This window comes from Haliotis cracherodii, unplaced genomic scaffold, assembly GCF_022045235.1.
Source record: "Haliotis cracherodii isolate W230 unplaced genomic scaffold, xgHalCrac1.p SCAF_5, whole genome shotgun sequence".
NCBI lineage: Eukaryota > Metazoa > Mollusca > Gastropoda > Lepetellida > Haliotidae > Haliotis > Haliotis cracherodii.
In genome coordinates this window covers 52,062,977-52,083,269 of record NW_027266308.1, presented here as the reverse complement: position 1 = coordinate 52,083,269, position 20,293 = coordinate 52,062,977, and the positions used below count along the sequence as shown (strand labels likewise).

The 20,293-nt window shown below is 40.1% G+C and overlaps 1 protein-coding gene across 2 annotated transcripts in view; it reads right to left on the bottom strand.

Moving 5' to 3' along the window:
* LOC139444026 (transport and Golgi organization protein 1 homolog) overlaps positions 1 to 17,261 on the bottom strand; it is a 39,596-nt gene extending 22,335 nt beyond the window's left edge. Inside the window, exons 1-11 of one of the 2 annotated variants that reach the window (XM_071224927.1) lie at positions 17,144 to 17,261; positions 14,741 to 14,874; positions 13,369 to 13,461; positions 12,311 to 12,464; positions 11,625 to 11,665; positions 9,903 to 10,134; positions 8,922 to 9,014; positions 2,938 to 5,351; positions 1,553 to 1,681; positions 998 to 1,031; positions 358 to 446 (exon numbers count right to left, since the gene is read on the bottom strand). In XM_071224927.1, coding sequence (XP_071081028.1) covers positions 358 to 446; positions 998 to 1,031; positions 1,553 to 1,681; positions 2,938 to 5,351; positions 8,922 to 9,014; positions 9,903 to 10,134; positions 11,625 to 11,665; positions 12,311 to 12,464; positions 13,369 to 13,461; positions 14,741 to 14,874; positions 17,144 to 17,252 — 3,522 coding nt within the window. In that variant the 5' untranslated portion in view covers positions 17,253 to 17,261. The remainder of the gene's footprint in view (positions 1 to 357; positions 447 to 997; positions 1,032 to 1,552; positions 1,682 to 2,937; positions 5,352 to 8,921; positions 9,015 to 9,902; positions 10,135 to 11,624; positions 11,666 to 12,310; positions 12,465 to 13,368; positions 13,462 to 14,740; positions 14,875 to 17,143) is intronic. The other variant, XM_071224928.1, reaches the window with a different exon arrangement.
* Positions 17,262 to 20,293: the final 3,032 nt, after the last annotated feature.

Below are 20,293 nucleotides of genomic sequence, written 5' to 3'. Positions count from 1 at the left end.
TAAGGCTAATGTATGAATACATGGCAATTATTTGCAAGAAGAAATGACTAGGCGACAACTGATTTTCCCATGGCAGTAATTTGAACTATCAACACACTACCTATACACCAAAAATGGGCTTCACACATTGTACCCATGTCGGGATTCTAACCCGGGTCTTCGGCATGACAAGCGAACGCTTTAACCACTAGGCTACCCGACTGACCCTCCTGGAAGATGAAAAGGAGAAGCAGCCTCAGTCTTCCCACTGACACACATCTGTCACTCCTTGTCTCCGGAGTGAGCTGCAACTTCCACTCACTCACTCACTCAAACATCTGGCAACATCCACCCACTCACACTACCACCACCCCTCACCTCCTTCTGTGTGAGCTGCAGTTGGTCCTCCAGGTTCTCCTTCTCCTTGGTAGCAATGAACAGCTTCTCCTCAATCTCACGCACAACCACTGGAATGTCACAACACTGTCAGATCAGTGGCCAACATTACAACAATGGAAACAAATGTGCAAAAGGTTGCTTATTATCATCTTCTCCTGTATACCACATCCATTACAAACTTACACATCTCAAATTCACTATGATTGTTTGTCTGCCCAATCCATATAGTCACCTCGACCAGCATAGATTGTTGGGGACCTATTCCATTTTTAAAATTGTTTGTTTGTTTGTTGTTTAACGCCGCACTCAGCAATATTCCAGCTATATGACGGCGGTCTGTAAAATAATCGAGTCTGGACCAGACAATCCAGTGATTGACATCATTAGCATTGATCCAGGCAATTGGAATTGATGAGATGCATCAACCAAGTCAGCGAGCCTGACCACCCGATCCCGTTAGTCGCCTTTTACGACAAGCATAGTCACCTTTTACGGCAAGTATTGGTTGCTGAAGACCTATTCTACCCCGGAATCTTCACGGGTCAGACCTATTCAATACCAGACTCTGGACTCTTCCAACCCGGACTCCCCAAGGGGTTCAAATTAACTGAGAACTTACCAAGAGGATCCTTCTTAGTTACTTTCTGGCCACCCTGAAAGAATTTATTGTAACATATTTACAAAGGTTTCATCAAATAATCACATACTAACAGTAACTCAGCATAATACAAAATCTTTAAAGCAAACATACACATGGCATATGGTGCATAACAATGAAGGACCAGTGAAGGATATTTGCATAAGCATGAACTATTCTGCATATTGTGCACTACACCTGCATTAGAAATTGGCACTCGTCCTCTAGTCCTTGCAAAACTGCCAAATAGTTAAGGTATCCTAAGGACTAGTAGTGAAAGAGTGAGTGAGCATGGTTTTACACCGCTTTTAGCAATATTCCAGCAATATCATGGCGGGGGGACACCAGAAATGGACTTCACACATTGTACCCATGTCGGGAATTGAACCCGGGCCTTCGGCGTGACGAGCGAACGCTTTAACCACTGGGCTACCCGACCGCCCCTTAAGGACTAGTAGAAAGGGTTTTGCTTTATGTTATCATGATCAGGACTAGCGGAGTGAAACTGTTAGTATCTATCGGTGCTACACCACTCACCCCACAGACACAGCCACACACTGTGATGATGACAAGGGACATCATTGCTGCTATGGTAACCAGAACAAAGAGTGTTGGCGACAGCCCCAGGGGTTCTTGCTCCAGGAGGGACTGCACTGATGGGGGCAGCTGGAACAGAACACCATCTCATCACATCTCTCTCTCAACTAGGACTGATGAAGTGGACACTATCTCTTAACAAATGATAATAAATGTGGTGAATCAAATATGCTGTATCAGCTTACCACAAACAATGCGGAAGGGTTGCTCATCTTGTAACATTTTGTCTGTTTGTTTGTTGTTTAACGCCGCACTCAGCAATATTCCAGCTATATGAAGGCGGTCTTTAAATAATTGAGTCTGGTCCAGACAATCCAGTGATTGACATCATGAGCATCAATCCACGCAATTAGGATCGATGACATGCATCAACCAAGTCAGCGAGTCTGACCATCCGATCTGATCAGTCGCCGCTTACGACAACAATGGTTTGCTGAAAACCTATTCTACCCCGGATCTTCACTGGTCTATTGTAACAGCTTGCTAAGGTTGATGAAATATAGCAGAGTGAGCTGGGTTTTATATTGTATGTTGTTTGCTATTCAACTTGCATTCAGCAATATTCCAGCTGCATGAATGCAGTCTAAATAATTTGCCCTGGACCGGACAATCCAGTGACTGAGATCAAGAGCATTGATCTACGCAATTGAGATACAATGACATGCATCAACCAAGTCCGCAAGACTAACCCCATGATCAAGTTAGTCGCCTATTAGGAGAAGCAAAGTCGCCTTTTATGGCAACCCATCGATCTAGGCCAGGTCTTTCACGTGTTAGTTCATTGCATTTAGCTGAAATCCTGTTTGCCTAAAAACATCATATGTACAGAGTTGTAATCATGCTACTGATTTCCTGATCTTTAGTATATTTAGCTATCCTAACAGGCTAAACAAGACACTGCCGGAAAATAGCTGCCAAAAATCATGTTGGACAAACTAAATCAATATGTCATGTACTATAGCCTACCAAGAAGAAAAATATATCACAACTGAAATGTATCATAACTCCTCATTTCTTTAAACCAGTCATTTTTTCGTAATGTTGTGATATTAATGATGTTATATGAATATTGTTTAACCCTTCAAACATGTTAAAAACTCAAGAATAAATAATCAATTTGTTGTAGCCAGGTAATTGCATATATCTGATACATTAAATAGTGCATGCTTGTAAGTGACTTATTTGCATGATTAAAATGCAAGACGGAAATTTTCACGTGATAACTGCTCTAACCCAGGCTAACCCAACACCTCTGATAAAAAGAAACTCATCTGTCCTTCAACAAAATGTTGTCATGTTGAAGGGCACCCATCTAAATGTCCTACCTTTACAATGATAGCCTTCATGCTGGACTCCAAACTTGCCATCAGACCTACTCCTCCAGCTACAGTTTCCTCCTCCAAGTGGTCCTCGGAGAATTGTCGGCTGTTGTGAGATCCTGTCTGGTAGGGATCTTCTACTGGGGGACCTCCTTGGTCCTGATCGTTTGGCAACCTTCTAGCTTCAGAGAGTGGAGGTGGAATTTCCCCAATATCTGATGGAGGTGTAGTGATGTCATATGCTAAAGTTGATATAGGGATTTCATTAGCTTGAGATGGTTCAACCGGTGGCTTGGCTTCTGGTTTTCCGTGACCTTGATTTGAAGGGGGATGACCTTGACCCACAGAGAGAGGTTTGCGTGACAGAAAGTCATCACTGTGATACATCTGATCAGCAGTAGGTTCAATGTGGAGGGCAGGTTCCTTCGTATTCTGGGTATCGTTGACTAATATGTCCACTTTCTCAGGGTCAGCAACAGTGGTCTTTTCTTCTTCCTTTTCTTTTTCTTCTTCTTTTTCTTCTTCCTTTTCTTCTTCCTTTTCTACTTCTATTTCTTCTTTCTTTTCTTCTTTCTTTTCTTCTTCCTTTTCTACTTCTATTTCTTCTTTCTTTTCTTCTTTCTTCTCTTCTTGCTTTTGCTTTGGTTCTTCATCTTGTGTGTATGTGAAATCTGAAGGTTCTTCAGCAAATGGCAGGTCAGTGAGATCTGCTTTGTAGTGGGACTCTGAAGCTGAAACCTCAGCCACATTCACAAAGGATGTTCCCTGATCCTGTGGAGTTGTGAGTCCAAAGTCTCCTTCCATGTCATCATACAAGGGGATTGTGGTGCCATCTATCACTGTTTGTTTCAGGTTCTGTTCTTCTGTCTTTGTAGCTGCCTGGTCCTCCACCTGAGTCGACTGGATGTCCAGGGTGGGCGTGGGGAGGGATTCTGTGGTCATCACCCTCTCCTCCATACTAGAGGATAGGTCAGACTGACTGGGCTGGGCGATGTCGCCAGGAGTGAAGTCAATGTCAACTGGTTCTAGTGGCTGTCTTTCTTGTGATGTAGCATCAAAACCCTGCTGTTCTTCATCCTCTTTGTGTCTGTCATCTGCCATTGCTGTGTCGGTCTGCACGATCCTCTCCACAGACCCAGCATCTTCACTGCCAGTTTGAAGTTTCTCCAATCCTGGCTTGGAGTCAATGATGTCAGCTTCAGGGATGTGAGTGGGCTGACCGGTGAGGTCCTGGGCCGGAGGCTGCTCTGTGGGGGGAGGTGAGCTGACAACAGGCGGTGTGTCCGTGACAGCATCTGGTGTTGGAGGTGTCTGTCTGTGAACATCAGGTCTCTGATGGTGGTGGTGATCTGTTTGGGGTGGTGGTTGGTGATGGTGGTGATCTGTTTGTTGAGGTTGGTTTGGATCCCTCTGATACTGTTGGTGGTGGTGATGAGGATCCACATGTTGCTGTTGCTGATGATGTGCCTGTTGTTGTTGCTGATGATGTGCATGTTGTTGTTGCTGATGATGTGCATGTTGCTGTTGCTGATGATGTGCATGCTGTTGTTGCTGATGTGCATGTTGTTGTTGTTGCTGATGATGTGGATGTTTCTTTTGCTGCTGATCTATATGCTGTTGCTGTTTTTGCTGTTGATCAACTTGCTGCTGTTGTTGCTGAATAAACTGGTTAGGATTCAGACGTTTATCCAAAACTACATCAAGTTTGTTTCCAGTAGGAGGCTGCTGGAAATGCTGTTGATCTTGTTGCTGTTGTTGCTGGTGTCTATCACCCTCCTGTGACTGTTGTGGTGGTTGTACATGTTGCTGTGATGGTTGCTCTCGCTGTGGAGGCTGATCCTGTTGTTTTGGAGGCTGATCCTGCTGTTGTGGAGGCTGATCCTGTTGTTGTGGGGGCTGATCCTGTTGTTTAGGAGGTTGTTCCTGTTGTTTTGGAGGTTGTTGTGGTGGCTGATCCTGTTGTTTTGGAGGTTGTTCCTGTTGTTGTGGTGGCTGATCCTGTTGGTTTGGTGGTTGATCCTGTTGTTGTTGGGGCTGATCCTCTTGTTTTGGAGGCTGATCCTGTTTTAGAAGCTGATCCTGTTGTTTTGGAGGCTGATCCTGTTCTTGTGGGGGCTGATCCTGTTGTTTTGGAGGCTGATCCTGTTTTAGAAGCTGATCCTGTTGTTTTGGGGGCTGATCCTGTTCTTGTGGGGGCTGATCCTGCTGTGCCTGCAGAATATCTGCCAATTTGTCCTGTGGTAATTCCTGGGCTTCTTGAATCTGCACCTCCACTTCCTTTTCTCCCTTGCCTGTCAGATCTACCACAATCTCCTGATTCCCCTGATCCGTCCTAGCGGGCGTGTCTGTCTGGGACCCATCACTGTCCTTGCGTAGAGTGTCCTCCTCTTCACTATCTTTACCGTCTGCAGCAGGGACATCTGTCAACATGGAGTTCAATCAGTATCAGGAAGGATAACATACCAATCATGGACAGTCAGTCTCTCTTATAGGCTATATTCCTATCTGTTCCTGTCATGTCGGTTCAATTCTTAATGTATTTATTCACAGCTGATCATAGATTTCATCATGGGCATCTGATGACAATACATGGTAGTAACTGAACATTACAAAGAAGCAAAAAATATAAAGAACTTTTCATTTCGACCAAAAAACATTATTTAAATGATTATAAATTTGATATATATTTTAATATTTGTTCATGCTAAATTTGATTTAGTGTCCTTCGTATCCAAACTTTTCAGAAGTACAATGATGCAATCATAAAAACACAAATGTCTATTAGTGTACACATAGATTACAATATTCTTTCATTAGTAATTTACAAAAAAGAGGTCACAACAAATTCATTATTAGTTCATTGCATTTAGCTGAAATGCTGTTTGCCTAAAAACATCATATGTTCAGTGTTGTTATCATGCTACTGATTTCCTGATCTTTAGTATCTTTAGCTATCCTAACAGGCTAAACAAGACACTGCCGGAAAATAGCTGCCAAAAATCATGTTGGACAAACTAAATCAATATGTCATGTACTATAGCCTACCAAGAAGAAAAATATATCACAACTGAAATGTATCATAACTCCTCATTTCTTTAAACCAGTCATTTTTTCGTAATGTTGTGATTTTAATGATGTTATATGAATATTGTTTAACCCTTCAAACATGTTAAAAACTCAAGAATAAATAATCAATTTGTTGTAACCAGGTAATTGCATACATTAAATACGGGGTAGTGCATGCTTGTAAGTGACTTATTTGCATGATTAAAATGCAAGACGGAAATTTCTACATGCATTCTGATGTTAACATGGACAAAAAGTGAACATGCACAGACAGAAGTTTGCCTTGTCTGTGATACGCTATTATTGCCAGGTTCATCCATATTGTCTAGTCCTGTGTTTGAGTAACTAAAATGTAAGATGTATATAGGAGAGTTTCGGAGTTGAAGTCAGTGTTGGAGGTCAAGGTTAAAGTTGGAGTAGGGTTTAAAGTTACCGGTAAGGTTTGGGACTAAGTCAAGTTTGAGATCAAGGTCAAGGTTGAGGTCTGGGTTGGGGTTGAGGTTGTAGTCACCGTAGTGAGCAGTCAAGGCCTTGCACTAAATACGTGTACCACCCAGTAAGACTGGACTGCTTGACAACGGTATAAGGATCTATACTGAAACGTCGCTTTTCACAGTATTAAAGAAGTTGTTATCCATAAAATCGTGTCTACCTTGGAATATGTATAGATGTGCCACGCAGGAGAAATCAGCATATCAATATGTTTTCTACACTGCTGAAAACAACACAGCTGCAACTAGACAGTCTTTGATTGATGCTGGTAAAACATTATCAATAAAAAACTTATTATTTCTCAAAAACATTCTGTACCTCAATCCAAAAGAAAAACCTTAAATCACCACTGAGAAATACACCTGTTATCCTTTCATTGACATCCACGTCTCCGTCAGCAACATCATGAAAAAAGGCCATTTTTCATTTCACTTTTAAGAACATTGGGATTTGTCCAGGATTGTTTTTAAATGTTATTGAGTCAGTCTACCACAGTACATTGCAGACGATCTTCTTATATGACTCATGTTACTTGGTTCAGCCTAATTGAGCATGTCTAATCAAAGACCATAAAGACTTCCTACCATGCCATGCATACATTCCACTTCATGCTTATGATGCTTAGCAGTCCTATAAATGCTAGCTTGGCTCTTTGAACAATTAGGTGAAAACACATATACCGTATACCGCCGTCTATAAAACAACCCCACGTATAAGACGACTCCCCTGTACAAACCTTTAAAATCAATGCTAATATATATACCCCATCTATAAAGCGAATCGGAATGAAGCGCATACCAGCGGATACACAACCAACCCCCACATTAGCAATAAAAACGTGTTTGTCTTCCGCAGAAAACAATTACATTGTTTTCCTTCAGCGATCAGGGAAACGAACAGATCATAACAATTAAACTTTATTCAATACAAATTTAAAATGTTGAGATAAAAAAAACACTAGACATTATCATTTACCGATTAAATTGTATTTCCTGTTCTGATAGTTTTACATGCAGATGTTAAGATTACCATGTGTATTTTCTCGTAAACAAAGCCGGGAGTAGCAATCAGCTGTACACATGTTTCTCGGAATCTACCGGGGATTTGGTTAATAATTACCCAATAATATAACTTTAAAGAATTTTGATACAACAATCGAAAGAATTGAATCTGAAACTATTATTTTATTCAGAATAATTTATTCCAATATAATATTATTTTAGTAGTACCGGTATTTTACAATATGTATTTGAAATAAATGAGTGTAGTACTTTGGTACAGCTGATCGCTATTGAGGGATATTTTTTCGTATGGAACAATTTGACCAATCACCGCCGATGCTTCCATGCTCGCGACAGTGAAAACTTTATGTTGACAAATAATTGTCAAACTACAACAAATAAGACTTTCAGCGAGTCAAAGTATGGCATTTATGATATATATATATCCATTCTCTATCCACAAAAAGTTCGTTTCAAGGGGTCAATAGCAGTAACATGACCGTGGTTGCTGTAAATAACGGTGAGTTGTGCGATCTTCTGACCCCCCTTGAAAGCCCCATAATTCTAGGTCCAAAATTCGCCTTATACACAGCGATATACGGTAGCAAATATACATGATAGGAACAAGATAAGATGTGTGTTCTCAAAATGGACTTCTGGAAACACAAGTTCTGGTTAGAGAAAGGGTGTACAAAAGAGTGTGCAATGTTCAGAACTCTAATGCTAAAGAGCCTGCAGTCAAGGTCACTGGATTTTCTAAGAAAATACCTCAATTGGCACAATAACTACAGTCAACAGGTAACGTTAACATACTTAAGGCTTGACAACCTATACATCACATTCCCCTCTATGCTGAAATAGTTGTGGCAATTCCTCTATAAAACTGTGCATAGTAAATTAATTCTACTAGTAACACATTAAAAGAATAAGATAAAAATAGCCAATAATTAAAACGAGTCAGATATACAATAACCACACAATCAAACCGACTATGCTCAACGTTTGGCTGCAACATACATAAAGCTCCTTGCAGAGAGGCATAGTGATTCCTTACATTAACTAGCATTGGAACAATGAGCAGAGCTTGGGAAAACATAAAGCTCTCAATAACCAACATAAACGGCAGGAAAGGATGGTCACTGTCACAGGACATAACCCAGTATTTCCAAATTGAGCATGCTGAGGTGGATACAAGCTAATATAATTCAGGCTGGGTGTAAATTTTTCAACTGATAATTATGTGTAAATCTTTGGACAAAGAGACTGTCTGGCTTGAATACACCATAAACAATATGCATTAAACTGAAGTGAGGTTAGAGTGTTTCCGGTCAGTGACCTTTGACCTTGAGCAATGATGAGGAGTCAGTTACAGGGATAAAGGCTTCATCACAAACAGGATTACAGACAGGCAGACATAATGCTATAGCCAACCTCGGACGTCATCTAAACTGTCATGTACGTCAAAAAAGTTCTTATCAAGGTCTTCCAACCCAAGCAAGAAGTCTTCATCCTCTCTTGCTGAAACTAACATGTTAACAAGACATTGAAATGTAATCACAAGCAAACAAAGATGACACCATTTCATGTTAGGGGGGGGTCGGGTAGCCAAGTGGTTAAGGCTGAAAAAAATAATTATCTTGGTTCTCAGGCACCACCCTCATCATCATAAAGTCTGCCCTACGTTTAGTTTTTATTTCCATTTTCAAAAACATAAAAATCCTAATACTTAAACACAATGCACACAAAAAAAATTCAAATGGTACAAAAACGAAACGTGCAATGAACTTTATGATTATGTGGGCAGTGCCCGAGAACCAAGACTATTATCTATTTTAGCCTAAAGCATTCACTCGTCATGCCGAAGACCTAGGTTCGAATCCTGACATGGGTACAATGAGTGAAGCCCATTTCTGGTGTCCACTGTCGTGATATTGCTGGAATATTGCAAAAAGCGGCATAAAAACTGGACGGGTGGCCCAGTCGTCTGAGGCATGCATCCCTTGGGTATGCCAGAAACCTATGATTGTGGGTTCGAATCCCAGTTCGCCCCGATTATGTTTCTAGGTTTGTCAGCACCATACCCGTGCTCGTGGATTTCACCGAGGTGGTTAACGTCGGAGACCTGCTTCACTTCGGGCTTTCCTCCCACATTTAGCTGACACGCCGTGATATACCTGGAATACTGTTAAAAGCGGCGTTAAATCCAACTCACTCACTCACTCATCATGAAGCAGCTAGTTGTGTTCACATTACCCTGAGTCTGCAGGACAAAGTCAGGAAGTGTTGGGGAAATAACAAAGAGTGACACAATGAAATCAGTATTGAATCTTTCTAAATGTACCGAGTAAAATAACACTGATTTAAAATGAAGAAAATTAAAGACATATTTATTGATTCAAACTATCAACAAACCTTCAGGTTCATCTGCAATATCTGTATCTTTATCGTCATCTTCATCCTCCTTATCAAACTCTGTGTCATCTTCATCATCCTCAGGCGTATTACCATCTTCTATTGGTTGCTTTCCTTCTGTGTTTTGAGTGGAGGCCTCTGATTGGCTGTCAGCTTTTGGCTGTTTCTCACCAGCATCATCCCCAAGTTCTGTTTCATCAATTTCGGTTTCATCTTTGAGAGCTTCTTCTCCCTGAAATGTAGAAAAAGTTTTTAGAAAAGACAACTCCTATTTAGTTTTACATCTCACAAGCAGTCAGGCTGGTGTATCTAAATAATAGAATTGAAACATCCTTAAAGGGGGGCTGTGCTCCACGGCCTGGTGCTCAGTTTCTGCCAATTTCTATTCACTGTAACAAATGCCAAGTTAGAAACTGAGACACTGTCTCATTATAATGTTGGTAAACATAAACTGTCAAACTGATTGTCATCCCCCACGACAACCTTTGTTGTTTAACGACACAATAGCAATATTCCAGCCATATGACGGCAATCTGTAAATAATCCAGTCTGGACCAAACAATCCAGTGATTGGTATCATGAGCATCGATCAACGCAATTGGGATACTATGACATACGTCAACCAAGTCAGCAAGCCTGACCACCTAATCACGTTAGACATTTCTTACAACAAGCATAGTCGCCTTTTACGGCAAGCATGGGTCGCTGAAGACCTATTCTACCCTGGATCTTCACGGATCACCTGGAAGTAATTCAGTGAGTAACTAGTGGGTGAGTTGGGTTTAACGCCGCTTTTAACGGTATTCCAGTTATATCGCGGCGTGTCAGCTTAATGTGGGAGGAAAGCCTGAAGTGATGCAGGTCTCAGACGTTTACCACTTCGGTGAAACCCACGAGCACGGGTATGGTACTGACAAACCTAGAAACATAATCGGGGCGAACCGGGATTCGAACCCACAATCATAGGTTTCTGGCGGGCCCAAGGGACGCAACTCTGCACAGCAAATTGCGGCGCCACCCGTGCCCCCCAGTGAGTAACTAAGTGTACCAGTACATGATCAAGTGATGAAGGAGCTACTTAAATCAAATTAGCTGGGTCTGCCAATAGGCCTGAGCCTAGTCCCCCTTTAACAAAAGTTGGGTAACAAACTACTAAATTAGCCTTCAATATATTGAGAATGAAACACAAGTGACAATGGCAACTCTGTTTCAGATATTTCATTAATTTCAGCATGATCTTCTACCACTTAAAGTGTTATTACTAATTTATCCTAATCATGTTGATTGATGCTCATGATCTCCATCACTAAACCGTCAGAGCCAGGCTCGATTATTTACAGACTGTGGACATATTGCTGAGTGCAAACTAAAAAGAAACAAAAACAAAGAGTTACTGCTTGTGTATTCTGATATCCTGGAGACCCGTGAAGATTCCGGTGTAGAATAGGTCTTCAGGAACCCATGCTTGCCGTAAAAGGTGACTTTGCTTGTTGTAAAAGGCGACTAACAGGATCGGGTGGTCAGGCTCGCTGACTTGGTTGATGCATGTCATCGATCCCAATTGCGTGGATCTATGCTCATGATAATAATCATTTGATTGTCTGGTCCAGACTTGATTATTTACAGACCGCCATCATATAGCTGGAACATTGCCGAGTGCGGCGTTAAACAACAAACCAATCAATCAATGATATCCTGGGAGGTTGGATAAAGACAACTGACCTGTGTGCTCTGTCCTTGTCTGGAGTCCCCCACAGCAGGATCTGAAAGATATGTGAAGAAATAAGGAGACACAGTATGAGGGTCGACATTCACCACACATTTAGTCAATGTTGTGAGTGATTCACTTGGAACTTTGCTACAGACCTGAATCCAACATCTGTTAGTCTGTTAAATTTCCAAATTATTGATTAAAAAAACCTACACTTTTAGAATTATCAGAATTTCTATACAAGGGAACAAACCCTTTGACTTGTCATTGAAAGTTAACTTATTTCTCATCTAACTTTCTTTTCTAAATTTCTCCCAACAAAAATGATATTTAACATATTCAAAATGATACAAGAGATATATTTAAAAAGATGGTACTGAATTTTTGTTTGTACTTCCATTTAAACACTAAACCTATAGATTGTGGGAAAAGATATGTAAACCAAGTGCCAGTTGCCATGGTTACAACAAGTAAAACAAAAAAGGTCTGTGTCATAAATGTGTAACTCATTCATACCACCCGTACCCAGGTAATACCTCTTAGTCTTACATCAATGCTCTACAGGGACCACAGGACACTTGTCTACAGATACTGAGCTTAGAACAGAGCCTCCTTACAGATTTGATGTTAATTTGTTATCACAGATATCAGTATTACATGGCATAACTTCAACAACATTTCCTATACACCAACATACCATCTTTCTGTTCAGCCTCGGGTTCCTCTGCTATTTCTGTGTCATCTATCTCAGTATCATCCTTCCCCTCGGATTCCCCGCCCCCGCGGTCTGCCTCTTGCTGCTGGGGGGGAGCATCCTGATTGATACCCAGCTGTGTTTCTATACTTACATGCTGAAAGGTAAAACATATCTCAGCAGTTCACCAAATGGTCATCTGGGCATTTGTTGACATATTTCAATACTAAAAAAGGTTTTTGTGAGCAATGGTGAGGAAGTATGTTTTTTCTCTTCTTGCAGCAATATTTCAGCAATATCATGGCAGTAAACACCAGAAATGGGCTACACATAAAACCCATGTGTGGAATCAAACCTGGGTCTACAGCATGAAGAGGCAACGCTTTAACCACAAGGCTATCCCATGTCCCCCAAAAACATTTTTAAAATTAGAATCATTCCCCTCCACTTTGAAGTACGAAGTATCAATTTTGCATTAACATTAGCATTTGTATATTGACTTATTAATTTTGTCTTAATCATAGGTTTTGCAAGGTGATACCTTACTTGAAACAGTAAACAAATAATAAAAATAATAGAAAAAAGTAAACCTGCAGTTTAGCATTGTCGTGATGGTTACCAGTGCTGGGATGGGTAACGCGGGTTACCGGGTCGGGTGGGTACTGAGTAGGACCCAGGTACCCACAGGACTACCCAGCCCTGTGGTTAGTCACGTGATATATTGTTTCATGACAAAAATTATCTCGAACTCTATGGTTACACTACACTAATGTTTTCATTTCTTTCTTGTTTATGCACCCAATCCTTCTGATTTTTCATATGGTTGAATAAAGATATAACTTTATTCAATTTCAGTGTATGAATGACCAGATTGTTTATTACATATATCTAAATACGTTTTGCCAGGGCTATTCTAAAAAAGTTCCCAATCGGACATTTTGAGACAACTCCTGAGACCTACAGTGGGTACCCGGGTAAGGTCCCCCAATAGGAGGGTGGGAACCCAGGTAGTAAATTTGGACTCATCCCAGCCCATAACGGTTACCTATTTAATGTCTTACCTCAGTGGGTACAACAAATTCAGGGTTGGCTATGTCCACTTTATATTCTCGAACAAACGCTTTGGGGAAATATCCTTTTCTTCCATCTGACGTCTACAACAGAGAACAAAACATGCTGAACAAGCTATGTCAAACTTGACCATGTTGACAGAAGACAACAATTTACTCAATCATATTGATGTCATGAATGCTATACTATTAACATGATTACCAAGTAGCATTGCCAACATGGGTAATCTTAACTTTTCATACACCGATTATAAGTAAATCCTCTCCAAATCAAAGGTAATAGTTCAAACATATACAATCATTAACCAAATCAGATCTGACAAAGTAACAGACAAACCTTGAATTTTTGTATTATATTTATTTTTCTCCATTGCAATAGGCATGATAGGCATGTCAACAATGTATGCACATTGTATTCATATAGATTTGGTCACAAACACAGTCAAGTAAAAGTAGTCTACATGGTCAACACAATGTACATGGTCTATTGGTCAATGGCTAGTAATGTTTTCAAATGGCAGTTGGTATGAAGAAAGCCACAAGCCATCCTGGCCTGTTAAGAAAACTAGAGAGTGCGTAATTTCTGGGATAATTTTGTAATGTTAGCAAATGGAGTTATTTATGAAACATATCAACATGTCCCAATGCAATCAGGGTATTTACAGTGTTTGAATAGAAGTTTGAGTTGTGAACAATTTCTTACAACTGAATGAGCGAGTTGGGTTTAACGCCGCTTTAAATAGTATTCCAGTTACATCATGGCGTGTCAGCTTAATGTGGGAGGAAAGCCCAAAGTGATGCAGGTAATAGTCATTTACCACATTAGTGAAACCCATTGAGCATGGGTATGGTTTTGACAAACCTAGAAACATAATGGGGGCGAACCTGGATTCAAACCCACAATAACAGGTTTCTGACATACCCAGGGGACGCAACTCTGCATAGTGAATTGCGTTGCCTTAGACAACTAGGCCACCCTACCCCATGAAGGCCCTCTTACAACTGAAAACAACTGAAGAGCTTAACATGGTTTAAAAAAAGAGGCTTGGTAGTTTGGTCACTCAAATTTAAATTGGAGTTTACTAGTAAGCTTTGGAATAAAAAACTAAAATAAATAAAAAAGCACGATTTTATTTTTGCTGAAGACACATGTGATCAATGACGATTATAAACATGAAAAGTGTGAAATGTCAGCACCACATGTGCTTCTGTCATTTAAATTGAACTACACCAACAAAGTTCAAACATGACAAAGGTACAACAAGCAATGATTTTGCGAACAGGCAGTCGTTTCACACACTGTCTTCATCATTGTTCTAGCAGTATTTTATTGCATGGTTTTGCTACCCCGTCTGATGCTTACCTCCCCGCCCCACAAGTCAGGCCGACTCCCTGCAGATTTACTCTTCACACTGATTATCTCTCCACCTTTGAAATTCAAAAACGCTGGATCCTTCTTGTCAAACTTCATTAAAGTTGAGGCATATGAAATTATTCCTGAAAGAACAAGTAAGCAAAGGTTACTTATTATCATGATTATCTTGATTATATTATAAAAACGGTTCAAAATAATCAAGCTCAGCTGATAATGGTCACACACTGACTTCAAACTCTTATGGGTATTTCAAGATCATCGATAAACATGGTTATAGTGCTGTCTAGATTCACCCAGATATTCATCATGTTCATACATGATAAAGGGCTGTAAAATATATGCTTTTACATTGCTCAGAAGTAGTCAGATGGTAGTAGCAGTAGCAGTAATTGGAAGTTGAAGTGCTAAATCCAGCTGTTTACAGAGCTACCTGACCCATGAAGATCCAGGTTAGAATAGGTCCTCAGCAACCCATGCTTGCTGTAAAAAGTGACTACGCTTGTCGTAAGCATGGTAAGAGGCGACTAATGGGATCGGGTGGTCAGGCTCACTGACTTGGTTGATGCATGTCATTGTATCACAATTGCGTGGATCGATCCCCATGATGTCAATCACTGGATTGTCTGGTCCAGACTCGATTATTTACAGACCACCATCATATAGCTGGAATATTGCTGAGTGCGGTGTTAAACAACAAATAACCTAACCAAACAGAGCTACCTCAAGCATGTCAAGTGCAGGTCCCTACCTCAAAAGTTATCATCAACATCATGTGTATGTTATCATGAATCACTAAAGTTACAGTTTTATACAAGGAGCTGGCTAGTGTATTTAATCCTCAAACTATGATCCTCAGATTAAATGGAGTAGAAATGTGTATATCACTGTGGAGTAACACATTGTATAGAGAACTTGTGATAAAACATTTGGTTCACGGACCATGTTTTCATTCATGATAAAACTTAGAGTAGACCATGGTTATATTGCCCCTTAAGCATGTTGTAAGCATATATGGGTAACTGTCTTAAGCATGTTGTAAGCATGTTGTAAGCATATATGAGTCAGTGTTTTAAGTGAGGTGATGTGAAATTGGATTTAACGTCATGTACAAGATTATTGCACTTATCTAGCGACTGTTACCAATTTATAGTGCTAGCTCACTGAGATACCATGCCACAGTTTAACATGAATACCCCACTCAGACACAGTATACTGACTCCGAGCCGACCAGTCCTTGTTTTATAGGCCCTTAATGCTGAGCGCCAGACAGGGTAACAACAAGTACCAGCATTAGAAATTGGCACTAGTTCTATAGTCCTTACTAAACTGCCCAACAGTAAAGGTATCCTAAGGACTAGTAGAAATTGGTCAATTTTAAGGGTTTTGCTGTATGTTATCATTATAAGGACTAGTGGACAAAACCTCTTAGTTTCTAACCCTGCAAGTACCATCTTTTAATGTCTTTTTGTATGACGCGGTCGGGGATCCAGCCCCGTACCTTCCGCTCTCCAAGTGGACGCTCTACCACCAGACCACGGAGGCAGTCCGAGTGAGTGTTTTAAGCATGTTGATAAGCATATATGATGAGTCAGTCAGTCAGTATGTCATTTGGGTTTTAGCAATGAGCATGTCAGCTAAATTATAGGGCTAGGAGAACCAAAATTTATGCAGGTGAAACTCATGATCATCAGATCCTGGCATGCATAAGGGATGCAACTCTGCGTGTCACATTGCTTGCTTTATACTTGGCCACTCACATGTTAACAAACCTCGAAAGCTCAACACACAGGATCAAAACATAGTCTAACATGATTCTTAAAAGAAATTTAAGACCTTCATGATACACTTCCTTCTAGACATGCCAAAACAAACATAAAAAGTTAATCAGTAATAATTACCATTGTCATCAAAGACAGTCATTGATACCATAACCATAATAAACAAACACTTGAAATGTTACATTTTTCCGTCAATATCTTATGGGATATAAACATATACGTAACTAACAACCTTCACTATTTTATTCAAACGCGAAATGCGATGAAAGAGTCATTGTTACACGCCAAATGTCCGATATAGGTAATGGTTTCTGTACATAAGCCAGGCATAAAGCATCTAGCGGATTTTTTGCAAATCAATGTGATCTGATTACGCTTTTAATGTCATTTGAACAACTGGATATCGTTATCAAATATTTCATAAACGCAAATTTGAGATAATAGTTGCAACGAGGTTTTCTAGTGTATATGGTTCAGTTAGTTCGCATATGAACACTGAGGATACAAATCGACCAGACGGTGAAACACCGGGTCAACATGTCATCAGCAACATGACGTTGATTCCTCAAGATATTACGAACCAAAATTTACGTTATTTGATAAGAAGCCTTACCTTCGCATTTTTTATCTGCACAAACCCTCAGATCCGATATTTTGGAACCATATACTAGATTAAATAGGAATATTAGTAGATACGCAGGCACCTTTCTGTGGGCTGCCATGTTGTTGCTCCGCACTTATTACACGTCAGCCGATAACTCTCAAGCAATGACTGCTCCCTCGCAAACGAGATTACGGAAGTTGAATTTCTTCCATCCACAAATTAATTATATCTTGTCATTATTCACACCCACAAAATATTTTCAAAATTTTCGTTAGAAAATCTATTTTTCATATAAATTGTCTTTTAATTCTAAAAAATGATGTATCTTTAAATGGGAGCATTCATTTCACGAAATATTATGCCCCTGGGGACAGTTAAATCTCATATGATTCAGTTGACTGCGGTTGACACTCATAAGGAATGACATATGGCGAGTTGGAAGAGCGTAATGAATACATATTCCAAACAGTTTTAAATCATTCTCTTGTCTTTCATTTATGTTGAAAACTTATAGCCCGACATAATATCTCTATGATATAAATCATGTTAATTATACACGAAATATGCATGTACTTAGCAATTGATTAAAATATGGATTTGTACACTACTGTCGTTTACTGTAGACAATTAACACACCTGAGCATGCACTAAATGTCCCATGGGAGTATTGCATCCTTACTCGTTTAAACGATGAGATCTGTTTACATGTAAAAACATGTAAGAATGTTTATGAACTAACCAAATAACCAATGCTAATGTATAATGCCAAAAGTGGGCAGGTGCTAAATAAAAAATAAAAACTTACGGTGCACGCAAACTGAAAAAAATATTTTCTGTGTATATTTTAGGGTCTTCTTTGTGTGTACATAAAAATAGGTTCATATTTTATTTGCAGGTGTGGCTGGTTACAAATGTGAGAGCAAATACGGTTCCCCTGAACATTTGTACTTGAGGAATTGATATACCAGGAGTATTGACTGGTTCCTGTGGAACAAACATCCCCGCGATGAAGACTGTATTTCCTTCCCCAGGTCAGTTTCTACCTATGACTATTTATTCCTCCTTATAAACCTATTCATTGGGATCGCTATTTTAAGTAAGAGACTTCTTTCTATAGGCATTCAAACCTATTGTGAGGTTTTACTTTCCAGTCGGGTTAAATCTCATAAACATGGACGTTGTAACGTCCCTCTGATTTTATATAATATCCCTGAGATTTTATAGGATATTCAAGTCATATTTGCTATGATATCCCAGGGATTTTATATAATTAATGTCCTGGGTATTTTATTAATGTAACTTCCGTTCAGATTGTACATGTAATGAAATATAAAACCAAACGACAAATGTTTTCTTTGTACTCCCGAGCATCGAACTCGCAATCTCCATATCTGTAGCCCAGTGAGTGTACCACGAGGCTACAGATGTGTTGATATTCCACTCTGGTTTTTAGAATGTCGTTTTCAAGATCTGTACGCCAGCAACATATATTTTACGCGCGTTTCCTAAGGTTCATGGAAAGTATGTTCGAAACATAAAAATGTTGGTAAATGTTGTTTTAAGTTTCTTTTTTCGGTTTATAAGTATGGAAAAACACTTTCCCTCGGTTTTGGTAGACAGAGCATGCCCCCTTGGTTTTTTCTAGGACTAGTTCATCGCTCACAAGGTAAATATTATGATACATGTCATCGATCTCCTCTTTTGGATTTCTTGTCTTCGTTACGAGTTGAGTAGTACCTCATGTACATATACAACTGATTTGACGCCGCTTTAACAGTATTCCAGTTATATCACGGGTTGTCAGTTCAATGTGGAAGGAAAACCCGAATTGATGAAATCTCAGACGTTTAGCACTTTGGTGAAACCCACGAGCACGGGTATGGTGCTGACAAACCTAGAAACATAATCAGTCTGAACAAGGATTCGAACCCACAATGATAGGTTTCTGGCGTACCAAGGGACGCAACTCTGTGCAACGAGTTGCGGTGCTTCAGACGACTGGGTCACACGTGCCATCGCGACGACGTTGAAGTGTAATATATAATTATATATAATGTGTGTCACATGTTGTACATATTCACAAAATCATTATTGTACATGTTAAACAAAATACGTGGATCAGGCTTATGGTGAACATATTTAAAATAAGTATACATGCAAAAATGTTACTGTGAACACGTTATTAATTTATTACTTACGTCACCCGTGGCGATTCCGGGTCTGATAATTGGCCCCCAGCAACTTTGGCTGGTCGTAAGAGGCGACTCGGTGGTCAGGCATGGTGGCATGATTGATTGCGTGCCCAGCGTGAGTTGGTGCTCCTGATAGCAATCCCTGGTTTTCCTGGTCCAGACTCGATTATATACAGACTGTCCGTCATGTAGCTGTAATAGTGCTAGTGCGGTCTTAACACAACACAAATAAAAATCTCGACGGCGCGTTGAAGATTATTGCACTCCTAGGACGACTTGCATGCGTTTTAACATTACTACCCACCCAGACACAATATACTGACTCCGAGATGATATGTCCTTGCGTTATCCCCTTAGGCCGAGCGCCAGGGTAAACGCATTAACCCTCTTTTAACGTCTTTTGGTATGATGACCGACCTTCCTTTCTCCGGACAGATGGTATAATCCACTAGACCGTGGAGGCAGTCTTCCTGGAAAAAACATTCAGTTACCATATTTCCTCTATTAGACGCCCGGGCTTCTATTTATTTCGGACAAGCCTTTGACCCGGTGTTAATTAGAGGCCCGGCGTCTATTGGAGGCCCGGCTTCTATTAATACCCCCTTTTCACTATGACCACGAATGTCCCGAATCGTCACGAAATGGAAATATTTTGTGTTCGTAGATATCCGTAGATATATCTCAATCAATTCTCGATTCTTGATCGACCCGGCCTCTAATAGAGGAAATACGGTAATAATTCCACTACACAGCAGGACTCGGTCAGCACAGGGAAATATTTCGTTGCACGATTCAACAAAATGTCAGTTGAAATTTACATTTTAATACATTTTAAGGCATTATAGAACATAACTCTTCTAAATCATCCTCAGGTATCGGCTAGACGAACTAGTAGAGACTGTCAGATATGGTAGGTAAAGAAACAGATACTATAACGGAGACTGCTCCAGTCTATGAGGGAGGTACC